We start from the raw sequence: 14,054 nt of genomic DNA on the forward strand, positions 1-14,054 counted from the left end.
CCTCAGAAGTATTCCTTCACATGCTCGTCTGTCCTCTGTTCTCTGGAGATTGATAGTTAGATCTAGAAGCTCGCTCAGAGTCTTGTTCAGTTTTTTCATGATTACTTTACAGGTGGTGACGTGTCCTCAGTAGGCACAGAGTGTCCCCTTTTCTCCTTTTGTGTTGTTAGCTGCTATTCGTGATTGGTGTTGACTCCTTTAATTCATCAAAGGCAGCAGAATGGTGATATTTGAATTCTGTCATTCCTTCTTTGTTTTTCCCTCTGGATTATTTCTATATAGGAAAGCTGCTCACCAACTGTTTGTTACCCTGGGGCACAGTTTATATAGGGAACTCCAGATAAATTCCTGTTTGTTTTTCATTGTTTATTAGTTTTCAGAATAATGAGTTGATTCTCTAGCATCTTCCCAAGGTAACAAAGGATTTTTTTAGGGGCACCCAGGTGGCTCAGTCGGTTAAGCGTCCGACTTCAGCTCAGGTCATGATCTCATGATCCATGAGTTCGAGCCCCAGGGACAGGCACAGAGAGAGAGAGAGAGAGAGAGAGAGAGAGAGAGAGAGAGAGAGAGAGAGAATCCCAAGCAGACAACACACTCAGCACAGAGCTCAATGTGGGGCTTGACCTCACAACTGTGAGATCACAACTGGAGCAGATATCTAGACTCTGGTGCTTAACCAAGCATCAGAGCCACCCAGGTGCCCCTTTAATTTTTTTTCATGTTTATTTATTTTGATGGGGGGGGGGAGGAGCAGAGAGGGACGGAGAGAGAGAATCCCAAGCAGGCTCCTTGCTGAGTTGGACTTGGGCTCATACTCCTGAACTTAGATCATGACCTGAGCCGAAGCTGATAGAGCCACCCAGGCGCCCCTCAACATTTACATTTTTTTTGTAGTTATGTAAAATATTTGCTTGATTTCAAAATCAAATCCCTGAAATAAGATACAGTTAAGGGAGTGGAGCTTCTGTCCTTTTCTTTCTCTTCCTACTCCTGTCTCGTTGGTAGCCCTTTTTATAAATATTATGGCTTACCTTTTTTTCTGTTTCCTTTTGTTAACATTAATTTTTTGAGAGAGAGAGTTAGAGCACGAGTAGGGGAGGGGCAGAGAGAGAGGGAGACACAGAATCCTTAGCAGGCTCCAGGGTCTGAGCTGTCGGCACAGGGGCTTGAACTCACAAACTGCGAGATCATGACCTGAGCCGAGGTCGGACGCTTAACCGACTGAACCACCCAGGCGCCCCACCTTTCCATTTCTTAAATGTAAACAACTACGTATATATTTATATCCTACTCATTGGATACTTTTAAGAGGGAATAAATTCTGAAGATGATTTGTTACAGGGCGGAAGAAAGGCTCCCATAACGTGGATTTAAAAGCCGGTATTTAGAATTATACGAACAGTGTGATCATAGTCGTCTCAGAACCTCCTCCAAACAGACAACACAACAAAAGCTGCCCCTGTCTAGAAAGTAAGGCCGGGGGCACTGGACGTCACATTATCGCTGGATGTATTTGGAGAGTTCGACCTGGGATGATTTCCCCCCTCCTCTTTTTGCTTTTTGGCATTTTTCAGTTATTTTCCCCACTGGCACCTTTTCCATTCTGAATGCGAAACTGTCTTCCCCAAACCCCAAAGAGCAGCCGAGGCCCGTATGGGCGTCCCGTTAATCTGGGCATCTCATGTGGCGGGTGCTGGGGCTGTGGGCGTTGTGTTTTAGATTCCTGGTGAGTCTTTGTGTGTGATGAGGTCAAGGTCCCTCGGCTGTCCAGTCGATGGCGAGCATCGGATACCCTGGGCAGCTAAGGAATTGTTTTCTCTGGTGGCTCTGAGCACATGTGGCAAAGCTGAATCTTATTTACTTCTCATATTATCATTCTCCCTTCCACCCTCAAATGTCATTTCTGTCTCTCCCCTTGACAGTTGAGTGGCAACTTCTGTGTGCTGTTAACACCCTCACCCCACCGTTTTTCTAAAACGTTCATTAACATTACTCGAGCCTCAGGATGCGTAGACCTTTTAAGGCAGTATTTCAAAATAAGGCCATTTCAAATGAACTGTGTCTTATGCACAAGGTAATAATTCTCTGATTCTGCCTCTTTATTTTTAATGAAAAATGCCTGTGAGGAGCAGTCTTGCTGTGGAAGTGCCAGGGCTGTGGCAAACCTTAAATTTTTCAAGCCGCTTTAATCAATAAACTTATCAGCAGTCATTTCCCTTGATAACTGCTCCTTCCAGGCCAGGGCCTGCTTCCTCTGCTGAGTCCTCAGCCTGCGCTCAGAATGGACATAACCACCCAAATGCAATTTCCATTCTAACCTTTCCTCGATAGCCTAGAAATAACAGATTGCTGGCATTACTCTAATAGATTGGAAATTCAAACCTCTTAGAGGTAAGCGGGCCCTTTCCAGGATTCAGTAATAAGGCAAAGAATAACATACCTTAAAGGTTGCTTCTAGAAATACCTAATTTCTCATGGCTTAAGGCGTCGGAATCAGTGGGTGGTTTTATAGCTTCATACCACAGCCCGAATGATGTGAAGGTTTTGGCAGTTTTCCATACACGTAGAAATTCCGTCCTTTGCAAATCATGCCGGTTTCATGGAAATTGGGACCGTTGAAACCAGAGTGCTTAGCTAGCACGGGAGTCGGTACACAGCAGCCAAGAAGCTGGGGGTTGGGGGGCGCCCATCTCACTGATGGGGAGCCCAAGGCTTGGAGAGGAAGGACCTCGAATACGTGAACCGTCACAAACCTATTTATTTTGTGGAGTCCTTGCTCCAGTCCTCGTCATAGGCATTTGCACCTCCATATTGAGGTCAAGGCAGGATTCCCCACCTCGGCACTCTTGACATTTGGGAGCCAGATCATTCTTTGTGGTGGGGAGCCACCCTGTGCATTACCGGATGCTTAGGACCCCCTTCCCCCAGTTGTGAAACCACAGCTGTCTCCAGATGTTGCCAAATATCCCCCCAGGGGCAAGGTTGCCCCCCAGGTGAGAACCACAGCATTAGGGAATAGTCACAGAAACCCTAGTGCCGAACCCAAGATTAATCTGCTGATGAGGCCTGTGGCCAGGACCCCATCCCCTCCAGGCCTTTGCTGTGCCCCAGGCCTCCAGAGGGGCGTCAGCCACATAGCAGGATTTTTCGGTTTGGTGATTGGACTTTTTAAAGGCACATGAAGTAGGACAGTATCACTTTCTAGTTTCAAAAATACTAAATATTGTTGACTGAATACCAACCATAGAAAATAAAGTTAGGATCTTAGGGGGTGAGGGTAAATGCCCTAGGGATGGTCTGTCGAACATGTGGGCAAGGGTTGTAGGTTTCTCCCAAGAGGGCCGGGCATAAAGCGCGGACTAGGCTCTGTCATTCTGCTGTCATTCTGCTCACTGGTTCTCAGATCGTTCATTCTAGCTACGCGGCTACGGGGACAGGCTGTGGGTGGGGAGACCTGTGGATGGGGAGGGAGTGTCCAAGCGGAGCCACTCATTTCTCTCATGGCCTCGTCCCCCTCGGGAATTTCCACGGAAGGCCCATCCCCAGTCCCCTCCACCAGCTCAGGCCCGCCACCCGCGAGTCTTGGGTGTCAGTTCAGGGAGACCTTGCAGGGACCATGTGAGCCCAGAGCACCGGGAGAGAGCGGACCAGCTCCTGCAACCCGGATTTGAACGTGAAGCTCTGTCTCCAGACAGGGACAGGCCTGACACCACAGCCCCGGGTTTGAGACTGTCTGGAGTTTCGGGAAATTGTGGCTCTGAGGTTGTCGTAGGCATGTATCCCAGTCACCAAGGGTCTGTAAAACCTTTACTTACTTATTAACGATATTTATTTGTTTTTGAGAGAAAGAGAGCAAGGGTGTATGTGAGCGTGAGCGTGGGAGGGGGAGGGGCAGCAAGAGGGGGTGCAGTGGATCCAGAGCCTTCTCTGGGCTGTCACCACAGAGCCCCCCACTCAGGGCTCAAACTCACGAACTACAAGATCACAACCTGAGCCGCAATCGGAGGCTCAACCGACTGAGCCAACCAGGCGCCCCAAGAGCCTTTTTAAAAATAAGATTTTCTGGGGCGCCTGGGTGGCTCAGTCGGTTGAGTGTCCGACTTCGGCTCAGGTCATGATCTCACAGTTCGTGGGTTCGAGCCCCGCATCAGGCTCTGTGCTGACCGCTTGCTCAGAGCCTGGAGCCTGCTTCAGATTCTGTGTCTCCTACTCTCTCTGCCCCTCCCCCGTTCACGCTTTGTCTCACTCTGTTTCTCAAAAATAAATAAATGTAAAAAAAAATTTAAAAAAAAAATAAGGTTTTCTTCTCCTCAAAGCACAAGAATTTCATCCTGTGAAGTAAGTGATGTTTGTTAAAGGCAACAGGGAAAATTCAGAAAGTACAAGGAAAAACACTGTTCCTCATCCCACGAACCAGAATAACACAAATCCCGCGTAACCCTTCCAATATTTTAGTTTCTACGTATACATTTTTTTTAAAAGTTTATTTTTATTTTGAGAGAGAGAGAGAGCGAGCACGCAAGAGGGGGAGAGGGGCAGAGAGTGAGGACAGGGAATCCCAGACAGGATCTGCTCTGTCAACACGGAACCCACCATCGTGGGGCTCGAGCTCACCAACCATGAGATCGTGACCTGAGCTGAAGTCAAGATTCAGACGCTTAACCGACTGAGGCACCCAGGCGCCCCATCTGTGTATACATTTTTAACACACAGTTTGAATGATCTTCTTTTTTTCCAATATTAAGTGTTAAATACAATATTGTATTGGGAGCAGTTTCCTTTGTCACAAAATAACGTCTGTGGCCCTGTGGTGTTCTTCCATATGGGCTACCATAATGTTCTTTATATCCCCTGTCGCTGGATGTTAGATGACTCCCAATTTTCCTATCGTACCAAACCCTATGAATACCCTTGTATGTGTGCCCTTTTGTACAAATCTAATCATTTGTGGAGAAATCTTACCTAGAGGGTAGTTGTTGGGCCATGATGCACATTGCTTATTTTTTTCTTTTTTTTTAATGTTTTATTTATTTTTGAGAGAAAGTGGGGGGGGGTGTGGGGAGAGAGAGAGACAGAGGATCCAGAATGGGCTCTGCACTGACAGCAGAGAGCCCGACGCAGGGCTCGAACTCACGAACCGGGGGATCGTGACCTGAGCCAAAGTCGGACGCTTAACCGACTGAGCCACCCAGGTGCCCCGAACATTGCTTATTTCTGTTTCAGAAAGGTGGTATCCGTTTACCTTCCTTACCAGTTGTATCCCCCCCCCCCATCCTTACCACACTGTTTCTTACTTTTTTATGACATAGCGGTCTTTGAGTTGTGCTGTGCTTTGGAATTGTGTCTCACGAGTGTGTCGGACTGTGGGGGGATTCCTTAGCAGTGGGCCATCTCCGGGTCTCTGAGGGGGGCCCGGGTGCCTCCAAACCTGCAGGCTGAAGACCCGGGACGCATCGAGTGCTAGATGTCCTCTTGAGGCATCTCCCTGGAGGGGTGTGTGCCCCTCGGGGCTGAGATCCGGACTGAGCCCCCGGCTGCTTCACCACCAGCCCTGGGAGAGGGAGGAGAGCTCCTGGGCAGAGTCCTGGGCGACCAGAAAGTGTATGACAGGTGGGCTTGCTCCCAAACACGGTCACCTGTCAGCGCGGGTTCTTCCCCTGGCAGACGGTAAAGAGGTGCTGGCAGGCAAAGATTGAAGAAACGTGAACGAAGCTGCTTGAAAGCTCAGACCGGAAGACCTGCCTGCGGGGCTCAGTGCCCCCTCCGGCTCTCCGGGTCTCCGTGTTCCCTGGGAGTCCAGCCTCGCCGGGTGCCTCTGCCCTGCTTCACCGTATTGCAGTCAGAAAGGAAGTGCATCCCGGGCCTGACAGGTAGGGGTTTTTTATTTCCCCCGACGGCGCACCTCTTGACCTCTATCTTCTTGCCAATGATTTTTTAAATCCTAAATGATTTGGCAATAATTGCCCCTCGTCGCGTGATCATTGCCCTTCACCGATAGTAAATCTGTGAAATCCCCGGAGGCCCCAGCGCATTTTGGTTTGCGGAGCCCACAAGCTGGCCCGGACAGGCATCACTGCTCCGGGCAGCTGCATGCCCCGCAGCGTCCCCGGCACCCCTGCGCTCCCCCAGCCTCACACGCCGCTTCGGGGCGCCGCCCGGATCGGGCATCGGCTCGTCGTGACCGAGTACAGCGGCCGCTTCTCCAGAGTTCTTCCTCCAAGGGCCCAGATCTCTGCTTCCACCTTTGTGGGTCACAGCAGCAAATGGCCTTGCCCAGGAAGCCCCGGGAGGCTGTGATCCGAGGGCAAAGACTTTCTACTGCCTTGGGGGAACGTGTGCACAAAATCTTCTTTTCCCCAGAAGCGTGGAAGGCATCAGGCTTGACACCGATTCGTTGGAAGACCTGTTTCATCTCCAAGTTACTTCTAGCAAGATGGTCCCCGGAGCCTCCGGTAGCAATGGACAGGGCCCTAGGTTGGAAGGTTAGGAACGTTCAGAGGCCTCGAGAGGGCAGAAAGCAGAATCTCATCCTGGGCCTCGTGGCTGGTCCGGCGCCCTCCTCCCGGATGAGCCATGTGGTGGCCCAGGTAACCCTGGCTTGCAGGACCACCCATGTGTGAACCCTGCTGCTCTTCCCTTGTCAGGAGGCACACGTAGCCCCCTGGCTGTTTCTTGTATTTGGATTTGGGGGCTTGGGTGGCTCAGTCAGTTGTGTCCAGCTTCCACTCAGGTCATGATCTCGTGGTTCATGGGTTCGAGCCCCGCATCGGGCTCTCTGTGACAGCATAGAGCCCGGAGCCTGCTTCGGATCCTGTGTCTCCCTCTCCCTCTGCCTCTCCCCCCTCTCAAAAATAAGTAAACACTAAGAAAAAAAAAACCCATTTGTATTTGGCAGTGCTCTCCCAAGCCAACAGTCATCCTAGAAGAAATTTCCAATTTTTACCGTACCTGGGTACTTGCCACTGGCACTATTACTCACTTAATTTTTCTTTAAATCGATGGAATTAAAAAAAAATTTTTTTTAACGTTTATTCATTTTTTGATAGAGACAGAACATGAGTGGGGGAGGGGCAGAGAGAGAGGGAGACACAGAATCCGAAGCAGGTTCCAGGCTCTGAACTGACAGCACAGAGCCCGACGCGGGGCTCAAACTCATGGACCGTGAGATCAGGCGGCTGTGGCCACTAGCCGTTGGCAGAGGTCTCAGTGCTGGTGGTCATTGTCCACGTCCGAGCTTCTACCTGGGGCCTCCCTGATGAAGGCCCCTTCAGCCTCTGCTTGAATATGATTGAGTGGTACCTCCGAGGCAGCCTGTGTTGGTTGTTAGAAGAGCCTCGTGTTTACCTGGAACTACCTCTCTGACCCCCAGAGTGGCACCAGCTCAGTCTTTGTCCTTTTCCACAAACTCTTGATGATTTCTCCAGTTACTTGAATGCCTGTTCAGATGTTTCCAAGGACAGTCGCTTCGGGCTTATTAGCCTGTGCTTTGTGGAATGCCTTGTATGGCCCTGCCCTGGGGAAGGGCGGCAGATGGGTTGTTAGCACACATACGGGGTCCCCTGCTGGGAGTGCCCCTACCTCCTAACCTGGCCGGCCCCTCTTGCCCTTCAGGTTGAAGCTCAAAACCTCACGTCTTCCAGGAAGCCTTCCCCGACCACTACCCCTCACAGCCTCCTGCACCTTATCACAGGTCTTGGCTACGTATTTATGAAATTGTCTGATGAACGTCTGTCTTCTGTATTCAACCAGGAGCTTCATGAAGGCAGGGACTGTGTCTCTTCGATCCCCTGTGTCCCCACTGCCGGCCCCCCACAGGGGCTTAATACAAAAGTGCTGGGTCACTGGAGGCAAGAGTGCCATCATAGAGACTGGACTATCTCCAACAGGGCTAGATCGGGAATTTCCCCAACAAAACATTTCCTAGTGTGTTTTTCCTTTTAAACATATGCAGATAACTTATGTGCAGGCACTGTCCTCGATGCTTAATTGATATGGTTTCATTTAAATGCCACACCACTTAGACCCCTTTCACAGATTGAAGCGGAGCCTTGCCCAAGACCACAGAACTAGCAGATAACAGAGCTGGAGTTTGAGCCTGGTTGCTCTGGCCCCATCTGAAACCTGAGCTCAGTCTGTCCATTCTGCTGGTCACACAAGGCCTGCCTCTGCTTCCACTGCCCTATATCCCCCACTCTGAGATGGGAGACATGTTCCTTGCGGACTCCTGTCCTTACAGGCAGAGTCCAAATTCATTCCCCCAGTGTGAATGCCTCACAGTCATCGTTTGGATTGTCCTTGATTTTGGCTGGTGTATCTATTCACTGATTAGCCACCCACACCTGGCATCTGAATTCCAGAGGGGAGACTTGTGGAGTGACTGTCAGTTTCAAAGCTTCCACCCTGTCGGCATCAGGACACCCGTCTTGTCACGTGGAGTCCGGTTTCTCAGACCCATCTGGCCTCCAACCACGTAAAATCCCAACTGGACTTGAGAACAGATCTGGAGAATGTTTGATGTCTAAGACGTCCGATTTTTCTTTCACTAGCAGAATCTTGTCCTGAGAATATTTTGAAGCTTTTAATCAGAGTTTTGTGGTAGTTAAGTGAGGGAAGCTGTTCTTTTTTTCTTTAAAAGTACATACGTGGGGCACCTGGGTGGCTCGGTCGGTTAAGCGTCCGACTTCGGCTCAGGTCATGATCTCACGGTCCGTGAGTTCGAGCCCCGCGTCGGGCTCTGTGCTGACGGCTCAGAGCCTGGAGCCTGTTTCCGATTCTGTGTCTCCCTCTCTCTCTGCCCCTCCCCTGTTCATGCTCTGTCTCTCTCTGTCTCAAAAATAAATAAACGTTAAAAAAAAAGTACATATGTAAGAAAGTATGAATCAACGTAAACAATAATGTTAGTAATACATGTGGATATCGCAAAAGGAGACCCACTAATGACTAAAGTTCAGGCAGCACTGAAGTAGACTCTACTTTGGTGACCAGTGAGGAGACCTATTGGCTGTACCTCCTAAGTGTCTCCTGATGTCGGCAGCCATGCCTTAAATTAGGACACTGATCCACTCAAGTTTTTGGATATCAGCTAAGTGCCAGCATCAGCCCATAGCCCTGCCTGCAGGAGCTCACACGTTTCTAGAAAAGAACGATGAGTGAACCAGTACAATGCAGTAGGGGATGTGCCAGGGGGTAACCAGAGGGTTTTGGGGGGGGTCTCAGATCCCAGCTGGGTTCAAAGGTGGTGGTCTTGAAAGCCTGTTAGGAGTTGGCTGGTAGAAGAAGGGATCAACATATGCCATGGATCACTCTTTCTCTGTCCTTTTGTGCAGATCCATATTTCCACTTAGTACCATTTTCCTTTTGCCTAAGAGACTTCCTATTACATTTCTTTTGTGTGGATATGTTGGTGATGATGCCTTTAAGCTTAAGATATCTGAAAATGCCTTTATTTTGCCTTTGTTTTTGAAGGATACTTTTGCTGGGTATAGAATTCTAGGTTGGCATTTCCCTCTCTCAGTACTTTAAAGATGGCGCCCCACCATCTTCTCACCTGCATTGTTTCCAGTGGAAAATCTCATGTCTTATCTTTGTTTCTTACTGTGTAACAGTACTTTTTTCTTGCTTCAGCAGCTTTTAAGATTTTTGCTTTGTCCCTGACTTTGAGTAGTTTGATTATGTTGTGCCTTAATGTAATTTTCCTCATGTTTCTTGTGTTTGGTGTTGATTGGGGTCTTGGATCTGTGGATTTATCAGTTTTATTGTGTTTAGAAAATTTTTAGCCACTAGGACGTCACATTTTATTTCTGTCACCTCCTCTCATCTTCCAGTTACACCTGTATCAGGCCCTTTGAAGTCATGTCCTAGCTTGATGATGTTCTGTTCATTTCTGTTAGGTTACTTTTTTCTCTTGGTTTCATTTTGGATGGTTTCTATTGCTATATCTTCAAGTTCGTTAATCTTTTCTTCTGTGTTGTGTAATCCGTTATTAATTTCATTCGGCAGATTTTCCATCCCAGACATAATGTATTTCAGGTGCTACCAGTATAAATAAAATGTAAGCATTATGTAGTACCGCACACTTGCGATTAGTTGTAAATGTCAGTAAATTGCACTGTTATTAGTAATTAAAAATAAAAGCAGTTCTCTGTCGGAAAAACAATCTGATGTAGTTTCCATCTCTAGAGATTCCATTTGGATCTTTTCTTTTATCTTCCACGTCCCTACTTGACATTTGGAACATATGTAAGATAGTTGCAGTAACTAATTTAATGTCTTTGTCTGCTAATTCCCACATCTGTGTGAGTTCTGGGTCAGTTTAGACGGATTGAGTTTTCTGTTCATTATGTGTGATGTTTGCCTTCGTTGCATGTCTGATCGCTTTTTTAAATTAGTTGCCAGACGTTGCAAATTCTACTTTTCGGCGGGGGAGGGTTCTGGATATTTTCGTATGCACTTTGTTCTGGGATGCACTTAAATGACTTGGAAACAGTTTGATCCTTCCAGGTCTTGCTTTAGAGACTTGGGAGGCAGTGCCAGAGCAGGGTTTGGTCTAAGGCTAATTACTCCCCACTACGAAGGCAAGATGCTCCTGAGAACACTACCCAGTGCCCTGTGAATGATGAGATTTTCCAGTCTGGCTGGTGGGAACAGGCACTATTCCCAACCCTGTGTGAGGTCCGGGCACTGTTTTCTTTCATTTTGCAGTGTGATTCTTTCCCTGGCCTCGGGTGGTTTCCTCACTCACGTGTGCTGATCAGCAGTCTGCAGAATGCTGCCTCATTCAGAGGGACCCTCTGTGGATCTGTGCCCTTCTACTCTGGGTAGTCCCCTCCTCTCTGATACTGCATCCTGGGAACTTCAGCTGCCTTGGTCTCCCAGCCCTTAGCTCTTTCCCTGCATTCGGGGAGTCTGCCAGGCTCCGTGTAGTTCTCCCTCCCTGCACCCGCAGTCTGGAAACTGAATATACTCGTGGGGCTCACCTCCTATGTTTCCTGTGTCCCAGAAATCATTGCCCTTCATTGCTTGATGTCCAGTGACTTGAAAACTGTTGTTTCACATAACTTGTCTGGTTTTCATGTTGTGTCGGGTGGGAGAGTATATCCCAGAGGCTGCTTTTTGAAATGATCACCGGGCTGCAAGCGTTTCCTTTGTGTGTGTGTGTGTGTGTGTGTGTGTATTTTTGTTTGCATATTATTTTGGTTTTATGGGTAGTACCCTCATTATTGAAAGCAAAAAGTCCTAAACTGTGAGCTACAGAGATTTGCGAGAAATTTAGTTAATTTTCACAGGGCTAGTGGTTGGCACCTGGTTACGGAGTTTTTAGCTGCAGGTAAAGTTCAGCCCATGTTCCAGTAGAGGCGAATCTGTGTCAGCCTCCCCACGTGGCCTTGTGACACCGTTATCACTTTGACACCTGAGGACTGATTTCAGATTGCCCACGTATGCGCTGTTCAGAGCCACTCGGCTCTTGGGGGGTGGGAGAGTGGGCAGCAGGAGATATATTCAAGGTGGGCTGACTTTTAATCAATACGATGACAATATTGCCTTGCCTAATTTGTATGGTAGTAGTTTGAAACATCAAATCAAGCAGTTGATTATGTCAAAACAGCTGAAGGAACACAGGAATAAACTCCCCTGACATCACTTCTGAGCTCATTTCCCTGCCTGGCAGGCCATCATGATTGGAGACGATATCGTGGGTGACGTCGGTGGTGCCCAGCGGTGCGGGATGAGAGCCCTGCAGGTGCGGACGGGCAAGTTCAGGTGAGTGTCCCTGCACATGGTCAAGTTCATCTGCCTGCCTGCCTCCATGGATTCCTGGGGTGTCCCAGTTTTCATTTCGTTTTCTTTCCAAAAAGAACAGGATGTGGTTATCTGCTGACCTTTATACAACTGTCCTCTAAGGAGGGGCCTAGCTGACCTTTTCCTAGGTCAGGTAAAGTATCAAAAGATACGGGGGCCAAGTTTCACAGCTGGGATTTGAATAGGGTTTAGTGTGGAGACAAGAGAACAAAGGCTCCAGCTGCCCCAGGCCACAGAGGGGCAGGCCCAATTTGGGCAAAGTAGTCATTGGGGGGTGGGGGGGGTGAGGGGGGCGGTTTACAGATTGTGGGCCCTTGGCCCTCCCTGATCACCCTCCCTCTCCTTTTGCTCTGTCTTCTCAGTTCTTGGGAGACAGAGAAGCTAGACGTGACAGATCCTCGGTCAGGGACACCTTGGAACCGAACCGCTGTGTCCAGAGAAGCCGCGTTTCTTTCCTGGGTCAAAAGTCAGCCTAGTCTTGGTCAGGTTGCCGACGGGCACCTCTCAGGGGTCAGGTGCTTGTGGGCACGTGGAGGTGCCCTGCGGTGTCCGGGTTTGGCTTGTGGGGCCGTTGAGGGTGTCTTAGACATTAGAGCATTGTCTCGACTTGTTCTAGATGGTTTTGATGGTGGCCATGAAGAGAAAGTACAGGTTTGTGGATGCTGTAGAGACTTGGTTAAAACACGGTTACCCAGGGGTACTTGGATTGGGGTGGGGGGTGGCATCTGTCCCGAGCGATCTGTTTTCACAGGGTCCAGGAGGCCCCTCTCCCGTGTGCGAGAGCCAAGAGACCTGTGAGTCTGGGGCCCAAGTGGTTGCGAGGGGAGTGAGGAACGCTTGCCCCGCCAGCCACCTCCTGGACCCTCCCGGGGCACTAGAGACTCTCTTAAAGCCCCTTGGCACACCTGAGATCTAGGCCCTCTTTCTCCCCCAGGCCCTCAAAGGAAGGCACCCCAAAATTTTGTATCTTTTTATTTGTTTGTTGTCAGGACGTAAGTCAGCTTTTGTCAGCACACAGGGCAGAGTGAGAAGACCACTGTCACAGGTAAGGCAGCAAATGAGCCATCTGAGAAGGAGGCCACAGGGCAGAACAGGAGGCTGGGCTCTGTGTGCGGGAGGGCAGGTGGGAGACCTCTCGGCCCTGGCCGCTCTCCAGAGCCACGCTGTTGAGGGTGGTGGTCATGTGTTGCCGGTGGCTGCCGAGTACTTGAACTGTGGCTGGTCGAAATCGAGATGTGCTGGACGCACAAGACAGATTTCCAAGACTGAATGGTAGAGAAAGAATGTGAAAAAGCTCGTGAGTAATTTTTTGTACCGATTACACGCTCCAGTGCTAATATTTTATGTTAATTTCACCTGCCTGTTTTAATTTTTGCCACTGTAGCTGCTAGAAAGTTCTTGCTTGCCTCCCCGGCTCACATCAGGGCTCAGCGCATTTCTGTTGGGCACCGGGGTCCCTGCACCTCCCCCTGTTCCCTGCAGATGGCACTCGTGACACACAGACCCCAGCGAAGAGCCAGAGAAAACCTTGTGCTCTGCGGCCCCCGTGGGGCTGGAAAGCCAGAGGCCTCCATGGCACCCCGCCTGGGGACTGCTTCGCGGTGTTCTCTGTGGTTCTCCCATGGGGTCGGCTTCCCCCAAGAATGCAGTTGGGTTTTCCCGGGCTGACCTTCATCTAACTGGTGTTACTGCCTGTTTCACCTGGCCATAGCTGGTTCATCCTCCCTGGTATGAACACACCTCTCTCTTCCCCTCCCCCGGAGGGCACACTTGGGTGGGTCCTGGTTTAAGCTTTCTTTGAAGTACTTCCAGGAACGTCTGATCCATGTTTCGTGGGCACGTGGGCATGAGTCCTGGTAGTGTCGATCCGCTACAGCTGGAATTGCCGCGTCGTGGGGAATACGCAGGGTCAGCTTTACCAGACAATGCCAGACTTCCAAATCGGTTGTGCGGGTTTACGCTCCCCCCGCAGTGGGCAGGGCCCCACTTGCCTCCAGCCTCTTCACCACTTGGCTGTCTTGCATCGGGAGGCCCGTGTTCTCCCCAGTATATGCGCCTAGAGCCCTCAGGGGCAGCGTCGACACCCGCTACTCTGTCCACCCAGAGACCGGGGAGGGACCCAGAGGGGCCTCGGGAGAGAAGGCACAGGAGAGGCAGAGGTGGGCACGTGTGGCGGCATCGGTGGCTGCGAGGGTGGGACAGGCAGGGGCAGACACGCCCATCTGGGCCCTGCCCTCTGGCTTTGCCTGGGTTGG

General features: G+C 49.9%; 1 protein-coding gene and 1 long non-coding RNA gene across 6 annotated transcripts in view; one reads left to right on the top strand and one right to left on the bottom strand.

Moving 5' to 3' along the window:
* LOC123577179 (phospholysine phosphohistidine inorganic pyrophosphate phosphatase) overlaps positions 1 to 14,054 on the top strand; it is a 118,617-nt gene that overhangs the window by 34,716 nt on the left and 69,847 nt on the right. For 3 of the 5 annotated variants that reach the window (XM_045439165.1, XM_045439166.1, XM_045439167.1), the window contains exon 6: positions 11,669 to 11,760. The exons of the other annotated variants lie outside the window; for them this stretch is intronic. In XM_045439165.1, the coding sequence (XP_045295121.1) occupies positions 11,669 to 11,760 (92 nt within the window). The remainder of the gene's footprint in view (positions 1 to 11,668; positions 11,761 to 14,054) is intronic. 5 annotated transcript variants of the gene reach the window in all.
* On the bottom strand, positions 12,757 to 13,762 carry LOC123577184. The gene is made up of 2 exons (XR_006701747.1): positions 13,540 to 13,762; positions 12,757 to 13,064 (listed from the first exon to the last, which is right to left on the bottom strand). It is a non-coding gene; the product is annotated as an uncharacterized LOC123577184 (long non-coding RNA).

Source organism: Leopardus geoffroyi, chromosome D2, assembly GCF_018350155.1.
Source record: "Leopardus geoffroyi isolate Oge1 chromosome D2, O.geoffroyi_Oge1_pat1.0, whole genome shotgun sequence".
Lineage (NCBI taxonomy): Eukaryota > Metazoa > Chordata > Mammalia > Carnivora > Felidae > Leopardus > Leopardus geoffroyi.